Source organism: Teleopsis dalmanni, chromosome 1 (assembly GCF_002237135.1).
Source record: "Teleopsis dalmanni isolate 2A chromosome 1, ASM223713v2, whole genome shotgun sequence".
NCBI classification, from domain to species: Eukaryota; Metazoa; Arthropoda; class Insecta; order Diptera; family Diopsidae; genus Teleopsis; species Teleopsis dalmanni.
This window is the reverse complement of record NC_051846.1, coordinates 2089910-2112465: the sequence shown is the minus strand read 5'-3', so window position 1 is coordinate 2112465 and position 22556 is coordinate 2089910. Positions and strand designations below refer to the sequence as shown.

Sequence of the window (22556 nt, the reverse complement as noted above, 5' to 3'; positions counted from 1 at the left end):
TTCACAGTCAGTTAATCTCTTAATAGCATTAGTACATCTACAGTGGTTAGTACGCTTCGCCTACTTATGGCAATTTTAAGGGCATTACAGTGGGTAATAGCTGTCTCCCACTGTTAGTGTTGACGTTGACAGCAAAATTCGCTTTTTAAACCTAACCTAAACTATACGTATACCAAAATAGTGCCTTCTGCGGCACGTTTATTTGATTCAAACAGTCACTTGCTACGTCATAAACATATCTAACCCTAATATATGTTCCAACTGCATGACAACAACTTATTGACTTGACCCGCCATAAACACGAACTTAGATCGTATTAATTGATGATTTCATTCCATTAAAGTGGCAAGTTTCATTCACGTTCCTCCACTCACATCTTTTAAATATTGCAACCTGCTCTGATGTGATCAAGCATGTGATCATTTAAATTCCTACTATTCAGATCATTTCCAAAAACCAAGAAACTTCGTTCAGCAAACAGATCTAAAAATACTGATTTCAGTGCAATTTTTTTTTTATTGCTATTTAAATTCAACCACGGAGATGTGTGGATCATGTTTTTATATAACATTTTAATTATACACACTTGCATATTTAAAACTTATAACTGGTATTGTTTCATTTATTTTTATTTTAAAGATGAAGAGACTCGTCATCAAAGACTGACTGAATTAATTATAAATATTTTACTGAATATGAATTCATATTTAAAATTGATCAGAAAAACCTAGTCACTTGATTAAGGTGGGTCCCAACATTGATTGGACTTAAGTTTTGTTCATTGGGAAATCAAAGCAAATGCATGATATCACAGAGGGTAGAACTGCAGTTATGGCACTCATTGGGAATTACCTACGTGACAGGTAACTCTTTGACACCTGACCATATCCTAATCTCAATTGAGTTAGGACAATTCTTACTGAGAATTGTTGAGAACTTTGTTGAAGCACAATTGTGGTGACAAAGAGGTTACTGAATCTTTTTAAAGGGCTGTTAGTTTACGTTTATATTCGTTCTCGCTGATACTAGCTCCATTGCAATAGATATCAATATATCCATGAAATAAAGAAGGGGATCATCGGCTGTGACTTGGAGGCTCTACTAAATATTATGCTATTGGGATGTCTATCTTTGTGGCACCCAAGAAGGTATTACTTGGACAGCAAACAGTTGGTTATATTTTTTTACAAAAAGCATTTTGGAACTTGCATGAAAGTTCTTAACATGCGTTGACAACCGATCGTAATCGGGTTCCAAGAACGATCAGGTCTACATCCCGTTATTCTACAATGCTTGAATTTTGTGGAACATTTTATAAATATATAAATAACAAATACCTTGTAATTCTGACTTTGTTTGGAAGTAGAATAATTACACAGAGTAATGATTTTTATTGCAATAAAATCAACAATTAATCAAACTTTAACATCACATTAATTTATTATTTAATTATTATACAACTGTAAACATTTAATATTTTTTAGTTTCACAACAATTTTAAACTATTCAGTTGGTGGTGATTTTTTGAAATCATTAAATGTGTCCTTGGCTTTTTTTGTTAGTTGACTACCGTAGGTAGGAATCATTCCAACAAAATTCACAGTACTCTTCACACCCTCATTGTAATAATGCTTAGCCAGATAACGAACTTCACCAGTTGTGGGCAGTGAAGGAATTTCGAATGGCAAATAGCTTTGAACCTGTCGTGCATGTGGGCGTAGTTCGTCTTTTATATCGTTATACAATTGTTGTGTTTTGTCCGAATCGCTCCAAACTCCTAACGTTTTGGAATAATAAATTGCTCCAACAAGAATACCGGAACGTATAATAAGTCTATACATGGAATGTTTGTAATCATTACGTAAATAAATTAAAATCAAAATATATTATAGTTACCCAATAGCCATTTTTAATGATAGTTTATATAAAGTTAGCAGAAAGTTTAAGCTTTTATTTTTTTCCAACAGCCTGCAGAGCCAACTCCGAATATTCAGTCAAAACACTCACCAAACTTCTTCCAGTAACCAAAATATAACCAAAAGCCACTGGCAAGAATTTGTAAAAAACCAAAGACAAATTTGGGCTGCCAGACTTTTATACTAAATTTTTGTCAATGTTTTATTTTATTTTTTTTTCAAATTTTTATTGAATTAACATCTATCAACTGAAAAATTAAATTACATTAAAAATTTTTTGTAAAAATAACTGTAATAGTGATGACTGAGATTATTTTTATATGTACTGATCATGAACATTTAAACTCTACAAAGGAAATAAGCACCATAAATAGATGATACTGGATTCACACAAAAGTTTTGTGATTTTAGCTGCCATGTTTGTAATTTTAACTGTCAATTGTTGTTGCTTTCAATCTAAAGTAAAAATTTTTGACAGCTAAAATTACAATCAAAACTCATATTTATCCAGTATACTACTTAACCCCGCCATAACAATCCTCAAGTCCACTTCTGGACTCTCAGGAAGATATGCTGATTTAAGGTCCGTCATCAACTAAAAGACAAATAAATGATATGATTTTTTAGCCTAGTTAAAGCCTAGTGTGGGGTAGTGATTAACCCCCCAGTCATTATAGAGTAAAAGTGCGTAATAGCACTAACTCAAGAAGAAGAAGAAGAAGATAAGAAAATTTGATATGTTTAAGAAGAACGTGCTATTTGTAATATAATAGCATAAATAATAATAATTTATTTCTATTAAAATAAATTTTATTGGTAAAAATACAATAGTAAATTTACTACAATATACCGAATTGAAATGTAAACAAAGAAAAGTAAAAATGAAAAATTATCCGCATATGAATGCTTAAATCTAATAGACGATCAATACTATATATGTTTAGATTTACTGTTATTGGTATCCACTAGCACATATTTTTTTAAATTTCATATAAAAAGTGTCCCAATAAATGCAAGCATACTCTAATTCTATAGATTTGTATTAAAATATAATTCAAGTTCATTATTTTAGCAGAACTTGAATATGTTGTGATACGAAAGTTTTGCATAGAAACGATTGTAAATGATGGGAGGGCACAATATTAACTATATCAAGAAGTCAATATTATTGTATTATATTTATAACATTACAACAAATATATAATTTAAAATACTATTTAATTTTTAATTATACTTTATTTTTAAATTAAAAAAATATTATAACGTAATAGTTACTGAATCGGAAGTTATTCCATTGTATAAAAATGTATTATTAACAGGTTTGAATTGTTTGGTAATAATTTTAATAACCTCTTGAGCTGCACATCCACCTATAATAATAAGTGTAATATATAAGAATATAATTGTGTCATCAAATTTGATATTCATCTTTACCAATAAATGCGGATATTGAATGCACTTCAGATCCGCCATAATGACAAATTTCATGTATAATATCATCTCTTAATAATAATGGAGAACCCCAGTCACCAAGCAACTTGCTAGCAATAGATTTTAGACGCGGTACATCATTTTCAACATTACATTCTCCTGGTATGCTTCCGTATTCAGTTAAAAAACTTTCATAAGCTCGTAATGCAATATATTGCTCAGTGAATGAGTCTTGCTCTTTTAAATTATCGACTGAAAAAAGTTAGATAAATATTCAAAATAATTTAATTTTACTAATTTTCTTACCAATTGCTAAGATGCGAGTGTTCTTCTCATATTCATTCGAAATATTAGTACCACGAATAAATGCCACATTAGCAGCTTCACGACAAAATAAGCGTACAGACTTTTCATCTATTTTTTCCTCCGGTAGTCCCAAATCTTTCAGATATGTTTGACATTTACGATAAACGTTGTCAGCATCTTGTAGAGCTTGTTGTCGATATACATTTTGTAAATTTATGTATGATTCTGTATTTGCTGTCATATCAGGTAAAACTCCAGGAACAGGCAAGAAACCATTATTATCCATTATAACAAAATCCTTTAAAGCTTTTGCGATTATCCAAAAGTTATCACTCTTTTAATTAATAAAATATCAATAAAAAGATCAGTTTATTTATTAAATTGTTTACCTGTTTGTTTAAGTTTTCGCATGAATCGTCATCAAATATTTCTTTAAGATTTTTGGTAACAATTCCACCTCCAAATGCTGTATTAACAGCTTTTATTGCCTCTTCATGATTTTCCTCCTCATTAGACATTCCTATAATTTGTATGTGTAATTATTATTTAAAACATAGTTTACTTATAAATACCAGAACGAATTAATTCACGAAGCTCTGATTTTTGTTTATAATTTTTTGGAGTCTCATTATTATGCAGGGCTCTGTACTGATTTAAGTATTTGTTAAGAACTAATAACCAAGGTACCTTACTCGTTACTTCAGTGTGCTGCAATTAAAATATTTAATATTAACTTTATGTGCATTAATAATGTTTATGTGATTGCTTACTTCAATATGCTGCTTCAGTAAAGCAAATGGTTCTTCTAAGCGAAGATCAGTTTGCTGATTATCTGGATGTGCTTCTATAACACAATGCTCCTCGAATTGTAAACGAATTGAACCAAAAAATCCTAATGACCGACAATATATAAAAGGTACATTAGCCTTCCAAAGTGTATTTGATAATTCTAGTAGAATTTGTTCGCTTAAATTTGAAGCAACCACAACATCAAAGGTTTCAAAAAATGCTGGACGATTTGATAAAATATATTCTATACTCTCATCAACATAATCACCACTGACATCTGGATTAAGTTCTACAACAAGCCGCATGCAAGCCATTGCCTTCGATTTATGAAGATATGAAGAATCTAAAAAGAAACTGATTTACAAGAATAGCAAAAACGAACACCTATAATATATCGATTATATACTAACTTTACGCCTAAGTCATCCTCGGTAACTATACTTCCGTCAACAATCGTAAATCCACCAATACCAGGCAAAACAATGCCTTTTAGAGCTTCACAGCCCACCGCAGTTGCATTTACTAAACAAACTTTTGCTGACTCCAAAAGTGCTTGTCCATGATCACCCCATAATCTGAATTTCAATGCAATTGTTATTTATCCTGTTTAGCAATATGTTTACATACCTTATTTGGCGGTCATATTTTTTACTTTTATCCGATTGATCCGGTGATTTTGGCGCTGGCGACGACATTTTCCACCGCAGTACTTTTATATCTGTCACTATAGTAAACACCGGCAAGAAATCGAACTTTGGTGTAATGTTGCCATATGTCAATAGAAAACTAAAGACAAAAAATTTGTGAAGTACAAACTGGCAACGAGGCCAAAAGTATATATCCTATTTTTATATATATAGTTCTCAGGAGCGAAATGAATTTTGCATTTAACGAAACAACAAATTACATCGTACACCACCGTATAACTTGCATAACTTCGCTTATATCATAAACGTAGTAGGAAGTTGTAAACAGTAAAAAATTTTAACGGCGTGTTCATACTAATGTCAGAAAACTTGATCATTTTTGTTTTTGTAAATATGTATATAGGTACACAACTCTTTCGGGCAATAAAGAAAATTGCTTATGCATATTTATCTAGTCAAAGAAAAATATCAATTTTCATTAAACCCGTTTAAGTATCAAGCTCATTGTAATGCGTATGGGTTCTATCCCTTGATAATTAACCGCATAGTTCAGTACAGCAACCTTCAATATCTGTTCCGAGTAAAAGACGTAGAAGAAAAAATTATAGAAAAATAAATTTTTTAGTTAAAGTTCAGCACTAAAAAGCATATTTCATAGAAATTGTGAACTAATAAATTAGAAGTACATTACAGGATACATTTTTGTTGTATACGTTCAGCCATTTTAATAGTTACCTAAAATTTCTACGGTGTCCACAATGTATTGCAAAACAGATACGAATAATAACATAAACTGTGGTGTGCGTACACTACATGTTTCCTTTGATTAGACTACAAACTTAGAATTCGTTATAAAACTATATAACAAATGGATAAACGGTTGCATAAGAATTTACCTGTTAAGTTGCAGTATTAAAATAGATTTATAAAATTTTGTGGTTATTAAATGCAAGTTTTTCGTATTAATAAATAGGAAATGACAACTTTTTATAATTTTCACAATTTTTTAATTCAGGAAAGAAAAAGTTACGCTCTGCCAGACCATGTATCCAATCGGTCATTAATGATATTTTGCTCATTTGTTTCAAAATGAGTGCCATACGTTTGTATCGTTCGGTCGCATTTTATATATGTCTCCATGTCTGGCAGACGTCTTCGATGATAGATCGATCTGTGGCACTAATGTTTCAATTTTTGCGATTTTCTCACTTTTGAGAATTAGTTACTCGCAATGTTTGTCAAAAGTAAAAAAAATCTAACTGGGTTGTTAACCCTGATTATACTTATTGCATCTGGGTGTATTGTGGGTATAAATTATTTACTGTGACCAATATTATCTATTATTTGCGCTAATCGATAATAAATTTATGTAAAAATAATAATAATAAACTACTTTGTCAATTCGAAATTGAATTGAATTAAATAAATAAATTATATCATTGTAGCCTATTTTTACCGCAAATAATGTTTTTGGCTTATCTAATTATAATTAATAAAATTATTAAAAAAAAAAAAAGACATAAATAAATGCCCACCTGCTGTTGTTTACATATATTTAATCAATATGGCAGCATTAAACACAAATATTTTGGTTTTTGATGTCATTTTCCATAAAGAAATTTCGCAACAAACGAGTGAAAAGTGTTTGTGTAAAATATTTTTCGTTTAATTTTTCTAAAATTGAAAATTTGTTAAACTAATAATGCCTATTAGAAAACGGCACGGTCCACCATCCGTTGCTAGTACAAATTCTGATGATCCAGATGATGCTGCTTACAAATTGAAAAGACAACGAAATAATAATGTAAGATAACGATTATATACATTAATTTATTTATAAACTTTTATTTACATGTTCAAGAATAAATACAAAATAAAACTTTAGCACATATTAGTTGTTTTTTGTTAAATGCAAACAAATACAACAAATTGTGTGCATAAAGGAATTAGTGTTTACTTGGAATCAAATTTTTATTACAGGCAGTAAAGAAAACTCGAGCAAAATCTAAAGAAACTGCAAATGAGCGTAAAAAAAATGTGGATACTCTGAAAACGGAAAATTTAAAATTGGAAACAAAGATTGAAGAAGCTAAGAAGAATGTTAAAATGTTGAAAGATTTACTACTTAACAACGCACAAAATAGTGATCAGGACAAAATGATTAAAAAGATTCTTGAAGAAGTAAGTGACGATGATGATGATAATGCGACCAGTTATTGATGTGTTGGTTGCGGATGGAAACAAAACTTAGCTTAAGGTTATAAAATAAGAATTTTTAAAATTAAGAACAACTGTAGATAATTAAGCAATATAATTGGTCAGCATTTATAATTGGTCAATATTAATTTAAAACTGTGTTTTGTTTGAAATGCAATCGTTCATAACTAGGTGAAATTAAAATTAATTACGGCACTATCCAGTCAGTTGCATAGATATCTGTTGTGAAAATTATAGTCTAAAACTGTTACAAAAAATTTAAATTAAATTAAGTATGCCACTGACATAGCAAGTTACATAGAAAACTGATTTGGAAGTCGGAAATGTATATAACTGTTACTATTATTATGATTTACACTATTATAACATAAATACGCAATGAGTTTTTAAAATTATTTGTGTTTTTTTTCTTTCATAGTCAGTTATTTTAATTATAGTGCAAACTCTAAAAATTAATTAATTAAATTTAAAAATTATATACAAAAAGCTCTACAGTTATCCATTTGATGATGTTTGTAACATAAAATTTTAAAGTACATACATTTAAGATCAAAGGAGGTGGCTAAATATGTGTTTCATACTTTTCAAATATTAACTTTAAATAAAATACTTAGGTTTCTTATAGTTTCTACCTATAAGAAACTCAAGAAAAGCATAGCTTAATACATGTAATCAACACAAAATTAAAAATAAAAATTAATTTTTCTATATGTATTTCTTTTTATTTAATTTTAATATATTTTACATAATTATTAATTATTTTCTTATTAATATTTATTTTTATTTAACAATAAGGCAAATATATAACCCATAGATGAATATTTTTAAACATTTTATGATAGAAAGTATAATAAAAGTATAATGTATTTCAGTCTTTGGAATCAAAACAAGCTATATGCATTTTTTAAAATGGTTTGCTTTTGAGCTATTATTATGTATCACAAACATTTTTAATAATATTGCTATTATATAATTGCTTAACTTTTTATAATAGATTTAATGGATATGTTTCGAATAAAATACTACAACTAAATTCTAAATATTGAACTCGTATAAAAATTTAAAGAATTAACAGCACAATTATTGATAAAATCGTTGCAGCTGCAATGACTAATGTGGCATCGAAATCAACGTCCATTCATTCCAGCAATATGAAAAGAAAAAAAATAAATGCAATACATTTAGATGTGTAAAGAATATTTGGCTCAGTTAATTACTTAGTTTTTATGTGTAATTATATTCTCATATTGTAATAAGACACTTATATTCTTACCATCAAAAACATCAATTTTTAAATCATAATCATGAAACACTTCATCCATTTTTGTTGTCCAAAGTGAACAATTTGCAGGATAAACGAGGTATACAAAATTGAGTTAATCTTTTGGTAAGTGCGAGGTTGTTATTGCAGTAGTAACTTAAGCTGTCATATGACTCCTACTTTAAATTATGTAACAATTTTTGTCTAATTATTAAATACATTTCAAGCATATTTATTTTAAATTACATATACTATAATATCCCTCATTTTAAAACAAAATAATTCAGTTTAATAATAAAACCATTTTATATTTTCTTCGTTGTGTAATAACTATTAATTATGTAAATATAACGATAAAAAATATCTTTAATATTAACAATAAGAATTTATTATTGTTTAAATTTGAACACAACACCTAAATATTCCATTAACGCGAAACACAAAATGTGAAAATAAAATTAATGGTTGATTCATTTGGCGGATATCCCAGATAAAAACATTTTTTTTTTACTCTTGCGACTGTCTGTTAGCTTTTTGTATGTCAATCGAAAATAAAATCAAAAAGTACACTAAAAAAATTATTTATATTTTTTTTAAAAACTAATTATTTAGTTTTATTTCATTTATACATTAATTTATATAGCGAAATTTAAACTTTAAATACATTTATATATAATGTAATATTATTTTTTTTTTTGCTACTCGGTAATTGCAGTGCACAGTGTAAACACTTCTTCTTTTAAATTATGCAAATATTGTTCGTTGAAGACGTTTATTGTTAAATGCAATGATGATATTACATATGACGAATGACGCTAACAATACTTTGAAGAATTAATATTAAAAGAATTAATCTTTATAAGTTTTACAGTTAATTTAAAATATTATGCAGTTCAAGTTTCAAATTTTTGCATTTTACTTATTATTAACAAAACAATTAAGAAAGAAAAAATTATAATTGAAAAGTAAAATAAATGCATACATAAGAAGTGTATAACTATATAATGCATGCATAAGAAGTGTATAATATAAAATGATCATTTGTAACTAGTCCATTACGGACTAGGTTAAAGCTAGTCTGGAAGCGTCATCAAAAGAAACAATTTCAAATATTTGATCAATGCGCTGCTCTCTTTGTATCCTTATTTCACTATATTTTTCTTCGTTGTCATGGATAAAGCCTATAAAATACATATTTTTATATAAATTCAAATACAATATAAAATGCCCACCAATAACTTTGTTGTGTCATTCATTTTATATTTCTTTATATAAAAAAAATTTTCTTATAAAATTATCGGTAGGTATTTTTTTATTTACATGTACATATATATCATCACAAATTTACTTATAATTTGTTTACTTGTCATATTTTTACTGATTAAGACAGTGATACCAAGTTATTCTTAAGCAACCAGAAGTTGTTCTATTGCAGTATTCATGTTGAAAGAATACACGTATATTCAAATTATCGTCGGAATTTCACAAAAATATATATAACATAAAATTTTACGATATTATTGTGTTGAGACCTTACGGAATATTCCTGGTAAATAATAAATTAAAATTAAATTTTTATTCAACATTATTTTTAGTATAAACAAGACTGAAACAAGTTTTATTAATATATTTTACTTAGAGGTATAAATAATTATTTTTAATAGTTTCTCTGCTTTTCTAACATTTTGTTGTGTGTCACAAAACAGGGATGTTCAAAAAAAATACTTTAAACATAACAATAACTGCTTATCAAGATAAGAAATCTTTTCATCTTACTCAGACAAATTGTGGTAATAATAATTTGTAATTTAGTGTGATATGAATTTACAAAGTTATCTGAATAGTTCTTTATTTTTACAAAATTGGCAATTACTATTATTTACGTTTTTGGTGATATTCATTATTAGTTTTTTGATACATAAGAAGCACAATAATACCAGAACAACTAAACTAGATGGACAGGAATATATTGGAGGTTTGATAAGAATTATATTTTAAAATTATGAAAGAATTTTATTTTTTTCATTTTAAATTTTAGTGAATTTTACAAAAAATAATAGTGATACCGAGTATAGTGAATATGTACCAGCTTTGGAAGAAAAAGAACATGTTCCTTATAATGGTGCAGTAATAACTCTTCCGGGTAAAGCAGAACAATTCTATAAAATGATGAATAATAGACGTAGTGTACGCATTTTTAGTCAAACTAAAGTTCCGATTGAAGTTATTGAAGACTGTATTAGAGCAGCTGGTACATCACCCAGTGGTGCACACACGGAACCATGGACATTTTGCGTTGTTGGCTGCGCGAAATTAAAACAAAGCATACGTGAAATAATAGAAAAAGAAGAAGAATTAAACTATGAACAACGTATGCATCGTCAATGGATTACAGATCTAAAACCTTTGCGAACAAACCATATCAAGAAATATTTAACGGATGCGCCATATTTAATTCTTGTTTTTAAACAAATGTATAGTTTTCTTCCAGATGGGCGTAAAAAACAACACTATTATAACGAAATTTCTGTATCTATAGCCACTGGGATATTACTCTCTGCTCTTCAAGCAGCTGGCCTAAATTCTCTCGTAACTACACCTCTTAATTGTGGTCCAGCTTTACGTAACCTCTTAAAGAGACCATCATATGAGAAGCTGTTAGTGTTGTTACCGGTGGGGTATGCGGCAAAAGAATGTGTTGTTCCTGATTTGAAACGAAAACCTTTAAATAAAATAATGGTTACTTATTGAATTTATTTTGCAAATGTTGATGGATAAAATAAAAATAATAAAAAAATATATTTTATAATTATATATTATTAATATTTTATTGTATAGTATTTTACAATTTCTTTAGCTTTATTATGGCTTTATTATCATAATTGATATTGGTATAATATTAATTTGTAATTCTATAAGTTTCTTTCTTTAAAAGCCTGTTGATCAACTGGGGTTAGCACAATATACCATTTGAGTCGTGGTGTGTAATACTTCTCACTTTGTCGAATAAAATAATAACAATAGCCTATGTTTCATATGATATTATTTAAGAACGATAATCCAATTACCATAACTAATTTAGTGATTAAAATTGAAGAAACAATTTCCTAATGGTGTTCAAACAAAATCATATCAGTATAATTTACTTTAACTGTACGTAAGAAAAGTTAATTTGCACTTACCGAGCGTTTTGTGTGACCAAAGTCCTTTGGTCCTTTGTAAGTCCTTTTTAAAAACTAAATAGTTAATCAAGTAACCCATAACTCACTCGCTTTCATTTTTTTTATATATCTTTAGTTTTTAAAAGTAACTTAGATATAAATGCTAATATAATTTAAAATATATAAAAATTTAGTTTTTTAAGAAATGTGCCTTAGTAAAATGCAAAAAACGAAAAAATTACTAATAAATGATTAATTATTATAAGTCAAAGTATAGGGAAAATCCACTGATTTCAATTAATTTCTTTTTTTTGCCAAGAACATTTAAACAATTTTGTTTATATTTAATGTGTAGATATCTCTATCTATCTCTCTCTCTGTCTCTCTTTCTGTCAATTTTTTTTCAGTATTAATTTTGACGTTGGTTTAAATTTTATTTTTTTGGCATTGATATTTTAAACGCAGAGAAAGAAAGTCCACTTAGTACACTAATCCAGAAAAGGCACGATGACAGAATTTCGTATTGCAAAATCATTTATTTTAAAAGTAGCTAGTGTTATCATTCTACTAGACCTGTTAATTGTACTTCTACTAGGATATGATTTTCAGTCAAAAGCTGTAAATATTTTCTTAAGCTTTTACTTTTTTTTTTTTTCTAAACCTCATTGCTTAATTGATATAGTGCTTAAACCATTTGTTTTTCTAATATAAATTTATATTAACTCTCTTTTCAGTTTATACCTGAGAGGCTACAGAGAGCTGCTATAGTGATTGGAATTATATCGCTTCTGGTATTTGTTACAATAATTGTAATGGTGCATATTTTACCAATGTTGAATAAACGTATAGAAAAGCAATACCACGATGCAATTCATTTGTATGACGCCGACTTGATGTTGCTGCGTCTACGTTATTTGAGAAATAGAAGAAAATAATCACTATATGTTAACATATTTAATATAAAATATGTTTAAAATTGCGTACTAGTATCATAACTATGGAATATTTTACGAACAACAATTTCAGGTCAGCATCATTTCTATGAAATTTTATAAACAATAATTTAAGATGAATAGTATAGAATAAAATATTCTATACTAAATACTAATAGAATAGTATTTACCTATATCATCTATATTACTGAATCCTTTGTATATTTATGAAAATTTCATATTTTGTAGATGTATACTCAAAAATTCATATTCATTCATCATGTATGTGATATTTTTACATTACATTCAAACATGTATATTTACAACGATATTTACAATAAACAACATACGATTTAAACAAAATATACAAAATAGTGAATGGATAACTTATGAATATATGAAACACCTGGACATATTTTAAATTATGTACTTGATATAGAATACTTTTATAAACATGTATATTTATAATTTACAACGATATTTACAATAAACAACATACGATTTTAACGAAATATACATAATAGTGGACGGATAACTAATGAATATATGAAACAACGTCGGGATTTTGTACATATATCAAATAATGTACCATATAATGTACAATATTCATAATAAATTACATACGATTTTAACAGAATATACATAATAGTGGATGGATAACTTATGTCGGGATTCTGGACATACTTCAAATCATCACATACTTTATATAGAAAACTATTATTTTACACAATTGATTTAAACAATAATTTAATAAACAATAATTCCGCGATTTAGACTTCTTTTTTTATTTTTTTTCTTGCATTGTGTACCAGGCAATTGTCATTGTGGTGGGTTTTAATATGATAATAGTGTTATAAACAATTATTACAAGCATAATAATATAGTTATAAATTACTTTTTTATTATGATTTATTGTATTATTTACAACTGTGAACAAGTATAAATCACAGTTTTCTTATGATTACTATTTTTAAAAAAAATCTTAACTGTTTGAGATATTTGTACCAGCACAATATATTGTGATTTCCAAATAATATTTCCTTATTAAACTATTATTTCAAAAGAAGCCGCTATTCTGAGATGTCATGGCTACTCTGGACAAAATGTTGCCAGAAGAAATCAACATCTGTTATTGCAGTTTTATTCAATATGTTTACGAACCATTTATGCACATTTATTCTTTGTTATTTATTTATCATAATGTTCTTTTTCTCCTTTTGTTTACGAATAGATGTGCATCAAAAAGGTAGCAAAGAATTTTTATATTGCGATTACACAAACGAACAAGCGATAGAATTGAGCAGCTGTCAACTAAACAAGTTTTGTGCAAATTCGCTGAAGCCCTCAAGCTGGTTTGTGTTGAAAATTTTTCATTTGTACACCATGTGTAATAGGTACACTCCGTCCATATCATAATTTGTGTTGACAAAGGTAAAACTAACACCCAAAAGTATTAAAACCATTAATAAAAACAGCTTAAACGGATTGCATAAAAATTGTGTTCATAGATATGACGATTTACGATGTCATTATTGTCACGATTTATTGAAAAGCAAGACATTATTACTACCCTCGGCCTAGATCAGAATTGGACAGTCACAAAGAATGTAGTATATTCAAACAACACTACTCACAAAATTCAATAGAGGTACTAATTGATACCAACTCTAATAAATCATCCATACTAAATACATATTTAAGATTTTGTATAATAAATAAATAAATTATTAATTTAGAAAACTTTAATTATAATGAAAGTCATCATGTTAACAAATTTTGCCGGTTAAATACGTCAAAATAATAACATTTACCTTAAGGTATTATATATGAGCTGTGAATTATTATAGAAAATTAAAATATTTAATATTATTTTTAATAATTTTTAATTAATTGCAAAATATGTTTAATTTGAATTAAGAACATTGAGTTTAATTAACTTTGTCCGAAAATATCTATTTACCAATTTGTACTATTGTGTTCTATGAAAGTGTTCTTACTAAAAACCATTTTTGTGAAAGTTATACCAAAGTACATACAAATCAATTTGTACTACTGTATTCCATGAAAGTCTAATCTAATGTTGAGCCTTTTCCGAGTTAGTGCATCTGGGCACTTTTACTATTTGATAATTACTAATTAACTAATTATTAATTACTAATTAACTAATTTGTGTATTCCTAATAAACTTCGTGATTATTCAATGACGGATCTAAGATCTGTTTACTTTCCCGTACGGTTAGTAATTATTTCCAGATTAATAGTGCTAAGTAGCGCAGCCTGTCGGTTTTCTCATATAGCTCTGTTTAATTTAATACATTTTATGTTAAATTTATATAAAATATACTTTCTTACAAATTTATGACTTCTTATTGTAGATATTGAAAAATAAATAATAATTATTATATATAATTAATTTATTTTAGATAAAATAAATTTGAAGAAAAATATAATTCAAATTTTTGTTAAATATTATAACAACGTAACCCTACGGTATGTTGGTTTTCTTTAATTTCAACAAAACTATTACGCAAACTGGATTCACATGATAGATTTGTTTGTAATTTTAGTTGTCATTTGTTGTTGCTTTCAATACAAAATGAACATTTTTGGCAGCTTTAATTACAAAGAAAACTCTCGTGTAAATCCAATATTAGTTTCTGTTCTATTACTGGATTAATACGCTAGTTTTTTTGTTGTTGCTTTAAAAATAAAATTAAAATTATTGACGGTTAAAATTAAAAAAAAAAAATATCGTGTAAGTCCAATACAACTAAACTTATGAAAATGAACTATAATATAATAATTAAGACCAAAGAATAAAATTCATGTTTTATTTAGCATGCTAAATAAAAATCTCGAAGAGATGTAATATTTTCTATATTTTATGTATTGTGATAATATGTATTATTGACATTTATAATCATTTATAATAAGACATTTTATTTGTTTGTAGAAAATAATGTAATATATAGATAGTCAATTTGTTTGGAATACAATTATGCAAGCCATTTGGTTTTCAAAATCTCGTTTGGCGTTGATTGTATTCTTGGCATAAAAAAACCAAGACACAATGAAAAGAGCAAGTATTATTAAATATTTATTAAGTATAATAAACGGATGTGTTGTTTTATAAATTTTCTGGATTTTTGTGTAACAAATTATTTATAAGTTTGATCAATTTATAAAATTTTACTTAAAAATTTGTAGAATATATTAGTTTTAATATATATATAATAAAATAATATAATATATATAATATAATATATATTATAATATTTTAATTTTTTATTTTTATAAACAATTTAAATAAAAAATAATAAATAATCATGGGCAATTTTTGTTTATATTCATTTAAATACTTTATTTTGGTAGGGCATTGTTCAAGAAACCAAATGTTCACGTGTGTACACTCATAGTTCAATTTTTGAATAAATGCAAATTAAATTACACAACATGCTTCATTTCTCATTTTTCATATTCCACCATTTTATTTTCACGTCGCTTTATTAGTCAGTACGCTCCCATCGTTGAATGAAGTTGTTGTGTGTCGTTCGTTTATTCGTCGCGCATTCTTTTATATAAGTTAATTTATTGTGTGAGTTATTTTATGCACTGTTCTAAATGAGGATATGAGTGAGTTTTTTTTTTCTCCAAGTATAAGTGATAGAAAAGAAAGTCGATGATAACTAATAAACGTATGGGCACAAAAACGACTTAATAATAAGCATATGCAATTAAGAATAAAAATATTATGCTTAATTTTATTTAAAACAGTTATATTAAGTAAAAATACATGATTTATATATTGGTTTTCGGAATTTATCCAATATGAAAAATTTAAAACTGATCAAAAGAATATTTAAAACAGAAGAAAGCGTGAAGAATGTACGTCGTATTTGAGTTTATGAATTATTCTCGGGTCGTTTTGGTACGCCATTCGTTATCGTTAAAACCAAAGCGACAAAATATAAGATGACATATGTATGTAAATACCTTATAAATGTGGTGAAAAATGATGAGCGTGGTTAAATATTTTATTAAAGTATGAAAAAAAAATATTAATTAATTTTATAAAAATTAAAATATATATTAAAAAGTGTTTGCAATTCAGTTGTTTGAGTTAAAAGTGAATATTTGGCACAAATTATTATCATTCCATTCGAATCAATTGAATGAAGTGCATTTATTATCGTTTGCATACAATGTCTACTAAATGCTAAAATCGTGTTTTCATAAACTGGTAAGAATTTAAATTATTAACTTTCTATAATTGCTTAAAAGCACAAAATAAATACTTTCTAATATAAGTATATATTTAATTTTAATTTAAGTTAGAGTTGTTGTTTAATTACATTCGTTATCGTTTACTACAAAGATTATTTTAAGATTAAGACTGGTGAGCACCAGTCGTCGTGTATGTTTCCTAACATCTTGGGAATTGCCATATTTCTCCGAAGAAATAAATAAATAAAATGTGCAGTCTATGAAATTATTTATATTAATTTGCTTAAAAATATTATTCTCCAATAAAGTTAAAGGTACATTTCATAAGTACATTCATTAATAAGGATTTTAATAAATTTCTATATATATGAATTACTTATGAATTAAAATTTATATAGTTTTTTTGTATATAATAATTTTTTTAATTAATCTATTGTATGTAAAGTGAGATTTAAAATAAATATATTTAGTATAAAAATGAGAAATGCCAAAAAAGTGTCAAACTGAACATGATTTAAATATATGATTCATGCATTCTTATAAGAGTTGAATAAAAATAGGCGGACTTTTTTCTAAATAGATCTTTACACATTTTTTCTTCGAAATAATATTTTAACCACGGATGAAAAACATGAACAGTATTGAATATAGAATATCACATATGATGATGTTTAAGACAATTATAACTATAGTGGCCGTATAAACATACTATAAAATATTATTAATTTCATAAAATAAATATGTTTCATTAAAATCACCTTCAATCTCCAATCAATTTTGATTTCAAGTAAATTATTTATATATATATTGTATTTAATTTGTTAAAGGTAACTGATAGTCCTTTCCTTTTGTTTTATTCCGGAGTGGGTTATGGAAAAACCTTTACTCCGTTATGTGGGCGAGATTATAATAACTTCGCTGTAATTGTCTAATCCTAATTGAAGTTTCCTTCCTTTTGTTTTATGCTCGAGTTGGTTATGGAAAAATCTTTACTCCCTTATGTGACAAATGTCAATCCATACATTTATAAGTATAGCTACTTTCAGTTATTGTACTAACGCTAGTAATCCAAAAGCTTCATTTACATTTTATTGGGACGCTCTACATGCCCTAGATAGAAGCTGTGGGTCCCACCACGGTCTATAAATGAATAAATCTGATCATCATTGCGCCGGTATGCCATACATAAAGGCTGAACGCCGATACTGTTTCAACTGTTTGCTTGTTTTAATTAATGGCGCGGGGAGCTTTATCTGTGCTTTGCTGTAGCACTATTTTTGAGGGCGTGTTTTTAGTAGCAATCAAACAAGTTTGTGTCTCATACCACCACACACGTAAATATATTTAAACCTATAAATTACTACAAACAAATAACTTCCGTTATACTCTTATCAGAAGTTAGTCAATCCCTTTATTTAATTTCAAGTTTTTCATAAAGTCGCAGTGCTGCCTTAACTTGTCTTTCCAACTTGTTGCATGGCCTCTCGAGTTAAGTTAACTTGATAATAAACTCTATATGGCATATAGATTTTTGTGAAAATAAATCTAAGGAAAGAATATAATTTAAAATTTAATAATTTCGCTATTTAATTCATTATTTAAATATATCTGATAATAATGGCCCATTTAAAATAAGAGATATGTGTATCACTTCTGGAAGAGTGTGACTATTCTTCGCTACTTCTGCTATTTCGGCTTCCTCCGCTCTGTCGATTCTGCAGGATTTAGATCAGAGAAGCATTGTGCCATAGGAGATAGTAGTAGAAGATTGTAATCCAAAGATCTGCAATATGGGTATCCAAAAATATGTTAAGTATTCTGCAACAATCATCTTATATGTTTGAAAAACACTTAATTAGTTGAAAAGGCGCACACACTTGTAAATATTTAGTCTTTCCGAGTATATACACTCATCGACACCAGAATCTATTTGGTGTGATCCGTGCAGATGGCGGTACCGAAATTGTTGAACGAAGATATCGTTGTCCATTCTTTCTCATGAGTAAAACTGCAGTAAAATTCAAATGTCACTCTGAAGATAATGTATTGGGTTTTATTGAGAAGGTTTTGCGCTGATCTTGTTATTAGGTATCCATTTCATTAGGCTATTTTATCTTTATTGTACTTAGTAAAACTGCTGATATTATTTATATACTTATTTATATACTAATATTTATATACTTTAAGAAAGAATTGTACTTGAATATGTAGTATTTTTAATTTTCACATAATTTTAAAACCAAAATCATTGGCTAAATTATCATATTTTCTCTTTGTCTTTTCAGAATCATTACAACAAGAAGTGAAAACAAGTTAAATTTTATACTTTCAATAATTTAATTTAATCCCTTCATTAAAGATAAATACACCATCGTGAAAAGTTAATAATTAATGTAAACAATACAAGTGTTTTTCGAAGCATTCAAAAATTAAATTTCAAATAAATTTTTATTTCTCCAACTTGTTGAAATTGTTCTCTCATAATGAGTCGATATCATAACGGTAGTAAAGCCCCACTGGTTGTCGGCTCAAGTAGTTTATCCAAGAAAATAGTTGGAACGCATAAAATGGGGCATGGTAGCGATTATTACAACTATATTACTGAACCGGTCGCGAGTTTTAGTACAGTAAGTGGTTATAGTAAACGTCAAAGAGCAGGTTCACCCGATTCAGCAGCTTCTAAAAGTAAACGTCAAAAAATTATTGTCGCTTCAAGTATTGCAAATACAAAACATCAAACTGTAACAAATTATAAAAATCGATCTATAATAGAGAATCATTACAGCAACAATAATAACAATAACCACCATTCAAAACGTTATCCTAATAATTCAGCATCTTATGTGCGATTGGAACATATACAAACAAGCAATATATATAATAAAACACATCTGAAAGAATATGAACAGCAGCAACAGTTAATAGTTAATGGTAAAAGGGACAATGATATAGTCGAAGTACCTGACAGTGATAGTGATGTGGAAGTATCCGATAATTGTAATACGAGTAGTACAAGTAATGGTTATAAACAAACTTCCAACTTACCTGTTAGACGTTCGACTACGAGTAGCAGCAGCAGCTCGAGTAGTAATGACTCTGTTGTCCACAGTCAAAAACAACAAAAAAGTCCGAATGTTAAGGGAAAAGAAAGTAGTATTTCTCCAAAGAATGAAAACGGAGAATCAAATCAAGTGGACCCAGAACGTTTACTACGCGAGATTGAGGAAGTAACGCAAGTTTTCACAAAATGTAAGTACATAGTAAATATTACAATATCTTATATTAAATTATACAAACATTTCCGAATTATTTTAATTTAAGTTATAAAACTTAAAAATTAAAAGATAAAAATATAGTGCTCAGTAGCGCTTCAAACTGTGAATATTAATTATTTTTTGAGATCATGTGATCAATTCGGTTATAGGAAATATTTTTAATGTGAAATCAAATCTGAATTTCTTTAAAGAACCGAAATTTCGACATTATTCAAACATTTTGTCTATTTTGTAGTTTCTTTTTCAATTATGAAAATTTTATCACAGTGGTTAAGTGACTTAATTTTGAATTAACGATAAACGAATTCTCAGAGTTTTCCAAATAAACCCTTTTTAGGGATTCTGTGTTATAATTATAAAATAAATTTATCATAGCATTTGGTTTTCTCTCGGGATCTCAAACTGAAAGAAGAAATAAACAAGATTTTTTATCAACAACTAAGTTTTAAACAAAAGTAAATATTACTAACAAAATGTTGTACAAATTTTAACTGTAACGCCTTATTTTTGAATTAACGATAAGTGGAGTTTATATCGGAGTTTTTTTTAGATACGACTCCTTTTTTTCAAGATTCTATGTTGTTATTACAAACTAATTTTATCATAACTGTCTACTTTCTGGGACTTCAAATTAATGGAAGAAAATTATATAGGACTTTATCAATAAATTTAACAATAAATAAAGTGTTAAAGAAAAATTATTTTCTCTAGAAAAGATTTCATTATAAAATATAGATGTAAAAACAATACATATATATATGTAGCAACGATTTTTAAATATCATCTTAATAACACATTGAATATATCTTGTCAACCTGATTAGCTCTACATTTAAATAAATTTATATCAGTTGTCATGTTATTTATTATTCAAGTAAATCGAAACAAAATCAGTGCAACGGTATCGGTCCTGACAAGTTACGGCGTATTAGGAAAGCATGCAATAACACAGTCTAGAACTTCTAACGACTTTTGTATGAAAAGATAAGGAGGAAACTGTACTCCACCTCATATATCATTGGCTAGGAGAGAATATAATATATTTCTGATTTCTTTTGTAACTAAGCTGACTGAACTGTCATCCTTTAAAATTAGAGACAAAGCCAAGTTTTTAGAAATATCAGGTGGGTTTTAGACTTATGAAAAGTTTAACTTCTCTTCGCATATGATATATGCATTTGTTTATATTATATTATTTATGTTACTTTTGGAAAAGTTTCACTTTCACATTCTCTCTGTACTCAAATGTATAGTATATATCCGAATATTGATAAATTTTAGACTGAACGGCAATCGAACGGTTAAATAGAAATTTAATTAGACAGTAATTTTGTAGGGCGTTGCATATCTATATAAAAGTTGTCTGTTACTTTTCGAATCTTTTAGACATATTTTATAACTGCTCTTTTTTAGCATTTCTGATCATAAAAATATATATACATATATATTTTTTTTTATTATTTATCTGTTTTTCATGTCGAGTTAGGTTACACTTATAAGCTTGATAATACTTATTTTGACTTAACCTACCTTCCAATTAAATAATATATTGAATGCGAGTATTTTTAGTCTGACCCTTCTTGTTTAATAAATAGTGATACCTAAAAATACTAAAAATACTTTTCAATAATAACTAATAATTGATATTAGACAGCATATTCGAAATAGTTTCTCTGTTAGCCCCAAGGATTTACCTATTCAAATAAATAATTGTTCTCAATATTAAATTGACTTTTATATTGAATTAATAATAACTACATAAATGGAAGTCTAATTTCTATAATCAGATTTTAGTTACTGATGAGAACTCAATTGTCTTAATTTTAATTATAATAAATGAGTTGAAATATAAATAATATAATATATAAATAAATGAGTATTCACAGAAGTAATGATTTGCTAAACTGATTAAAAAGTTACATAAAAAACAGATTATTATTTATCAATTGCATGAACGTTTTAATATGTAAGATGCTGTTATCTTCAATTTTTTAGAGTCTTAGCAATATTTTTTAATTTCCTTATTTTTATAACAATTCATTCTTATATCAACTTTTTCATGCTACTTATCAGCACTTTTTCTACTCGCACTTATTTTTCTCTGAAGTTCTTATAAGCAAATGGAGAGTAGAAAAATTTAAAATAATAATGTGTTTCTGTTCTTTTATATAAACGCTTATCTGAACGTTTTAATAAATACAGATTTTTGTTTAGACTTACTTTATATGTGTATTTAATCATATAGTTCATTCCTAGTTTTTAAAATTGCCAATGTTTCGAGGGTTTTTGACTTTTTTATAAAGACAAGATGTCAAATAAGCTTTTATTTTAACCAATGTTTTTTAAAGCGGGCGATAACGTCCCTTTTGGGTACTGGAATCCGTAAAGGGGTCGATAG

General features: G+C 27.3%; 6 protein-coding genes across 7 annotated transcripts in view; 4 read left to right on the top strand and 2 right to left on the bottom strand.

Annotated features, from left to right (window-relative positions):
- Nucleotides 1-1475: 1475 nt before the first annotated feature.
- LOC119668901 (MICOS complex subunit MIC13 homolog QIL1-like) lies at nt 1476-2146 on the bottom strand. Its single transcript, XM_038078579.1, has 2 exons — nt 1897-2146; nt 1476-1833 (listed from the first exon to the last, which is right to left on the bottom strand). The coding sequence occupies exons 1-2, from the start codon at nt 1905-1907 to the stop codon at nt 1503-1505; spliced, it is 342 nt and encodes a 113-aa protein (XP_037934507.1). The 5' UTR covers nt 1908-2146; the 3' UTR covers nt 1476-1502.
- A 992-nt stretch (nt 2147-3138) lies between these two features.
- Nucleotides 3139-5373, bottom strand: LOC119672207 (nedd8-activating enzyme E1 regulatory subunit). 2 transcript variants are annotated; one of them, XM_038083204.1, is made up of 8 exons: nt 5070-5372; nt 4853-5017; nt 4424-4796; nt 4226-4361; nt 4043-4173; nt 3654-3987; nt 3351-3599; nt 3139-3286 (listed from the first exon to the last, which is right to left on the bottom strand). In XM_038083204.1, the coding sequence occupies exons 1-8, from the start codon at nt 5135-5137 to the stop codon at nt 3174-3176; spliced, it is 1569 nt and encodes a 522-aa protein (XP_037939132.1). In that variant the 5' UTR covers nt 5138-5372; the 3' UTR covers nt 3139-3173. The 2 variants fall into 2 exon arrangements, with proteins under 2 accessions (XP_037939132.1, XP_037939133.1); XM_038083205.1 differs by having other exon boundaries at nt 3153-3286; nt 3351-3584; nt 5070-5373.
- Nucleotides 5374-6680: 1307 nt separating this feature from the next.
- On the top strand, nt 6681-7420 carry LOC119672933 (CCAAT/enhancer-binding protein gamma). The gene is made up of 2 exons (XM_038084106.1): nt 6681-6893; nt 7070-7420. The coding sequence occupies exons 1-2, from the start codon at nt 6792-6794 to the stop codon at nt 7307-7309; spliced, it is 342 nt and encodes a 113-aa protein (XP_037940034.1). The 5' UTR covers nt 6681-6791; the 3' UTR covers nt 7310-7420.
- A 2937-nt stretch (nt 7421-10357) lies between these two features.
- On the top strand, nt 10358-11338 carry LOC119669813 (iodotyrosine deiodinase 1). The gene is made up of 2 exons (XM_038079841.1): nt 10358-10542; nt 10606-11338. Exons 1-2 carry the CDS (start codon nt 10386-10388, stop codon nt 11316-11318), a joined length of 870 nt encoding a protein of 289 aa, XP_037935769.1. The 5' UTR covers nt 10358-10385; the 3' UTR covers nt 11319-11338.
- An 856-nt stretch (nt 11339-12194) lies between these two features.
- Nucleotides 12195-12748, top strand: LOC119673534. Its single transcript, XM_038084831.1, has 2 exons — nt 12195-12346; nt 12463-12748. Exons 1-2 carry the CDS (start codon nt 12236-12238, stop codon nt 12661-12663), a joined length of 312 nt encoding a protein of 103 aa, XP_037940759.1. The 5' UTR covers nt 12195-12235; the 3' UTR covers nt 12664-12748.
- A 3703-nt stretch (nt 12749-16451) lies between these two features.
- Nucleotides 16452-22556, top strand: part of LOC119665879 (chromosomal serine/threonine-protein kinase JIL-1) — a 42522-nt gene continuing 36417 nt past the window's right edge. The window contains exons 1-2 of the mRNA XM_038075135.1: nt 16452-16900; nt 19170-20133. Coding sequence (XP_037931063.1) covers nt 19368-20133 — 766 coding nt within the window. The 5' untranslated portion in view covers nt 16452-16900; nt 19170-19367. The remainder of the gene's footprint in view (nt 16901-19169; nt 20134-22556) is intronic.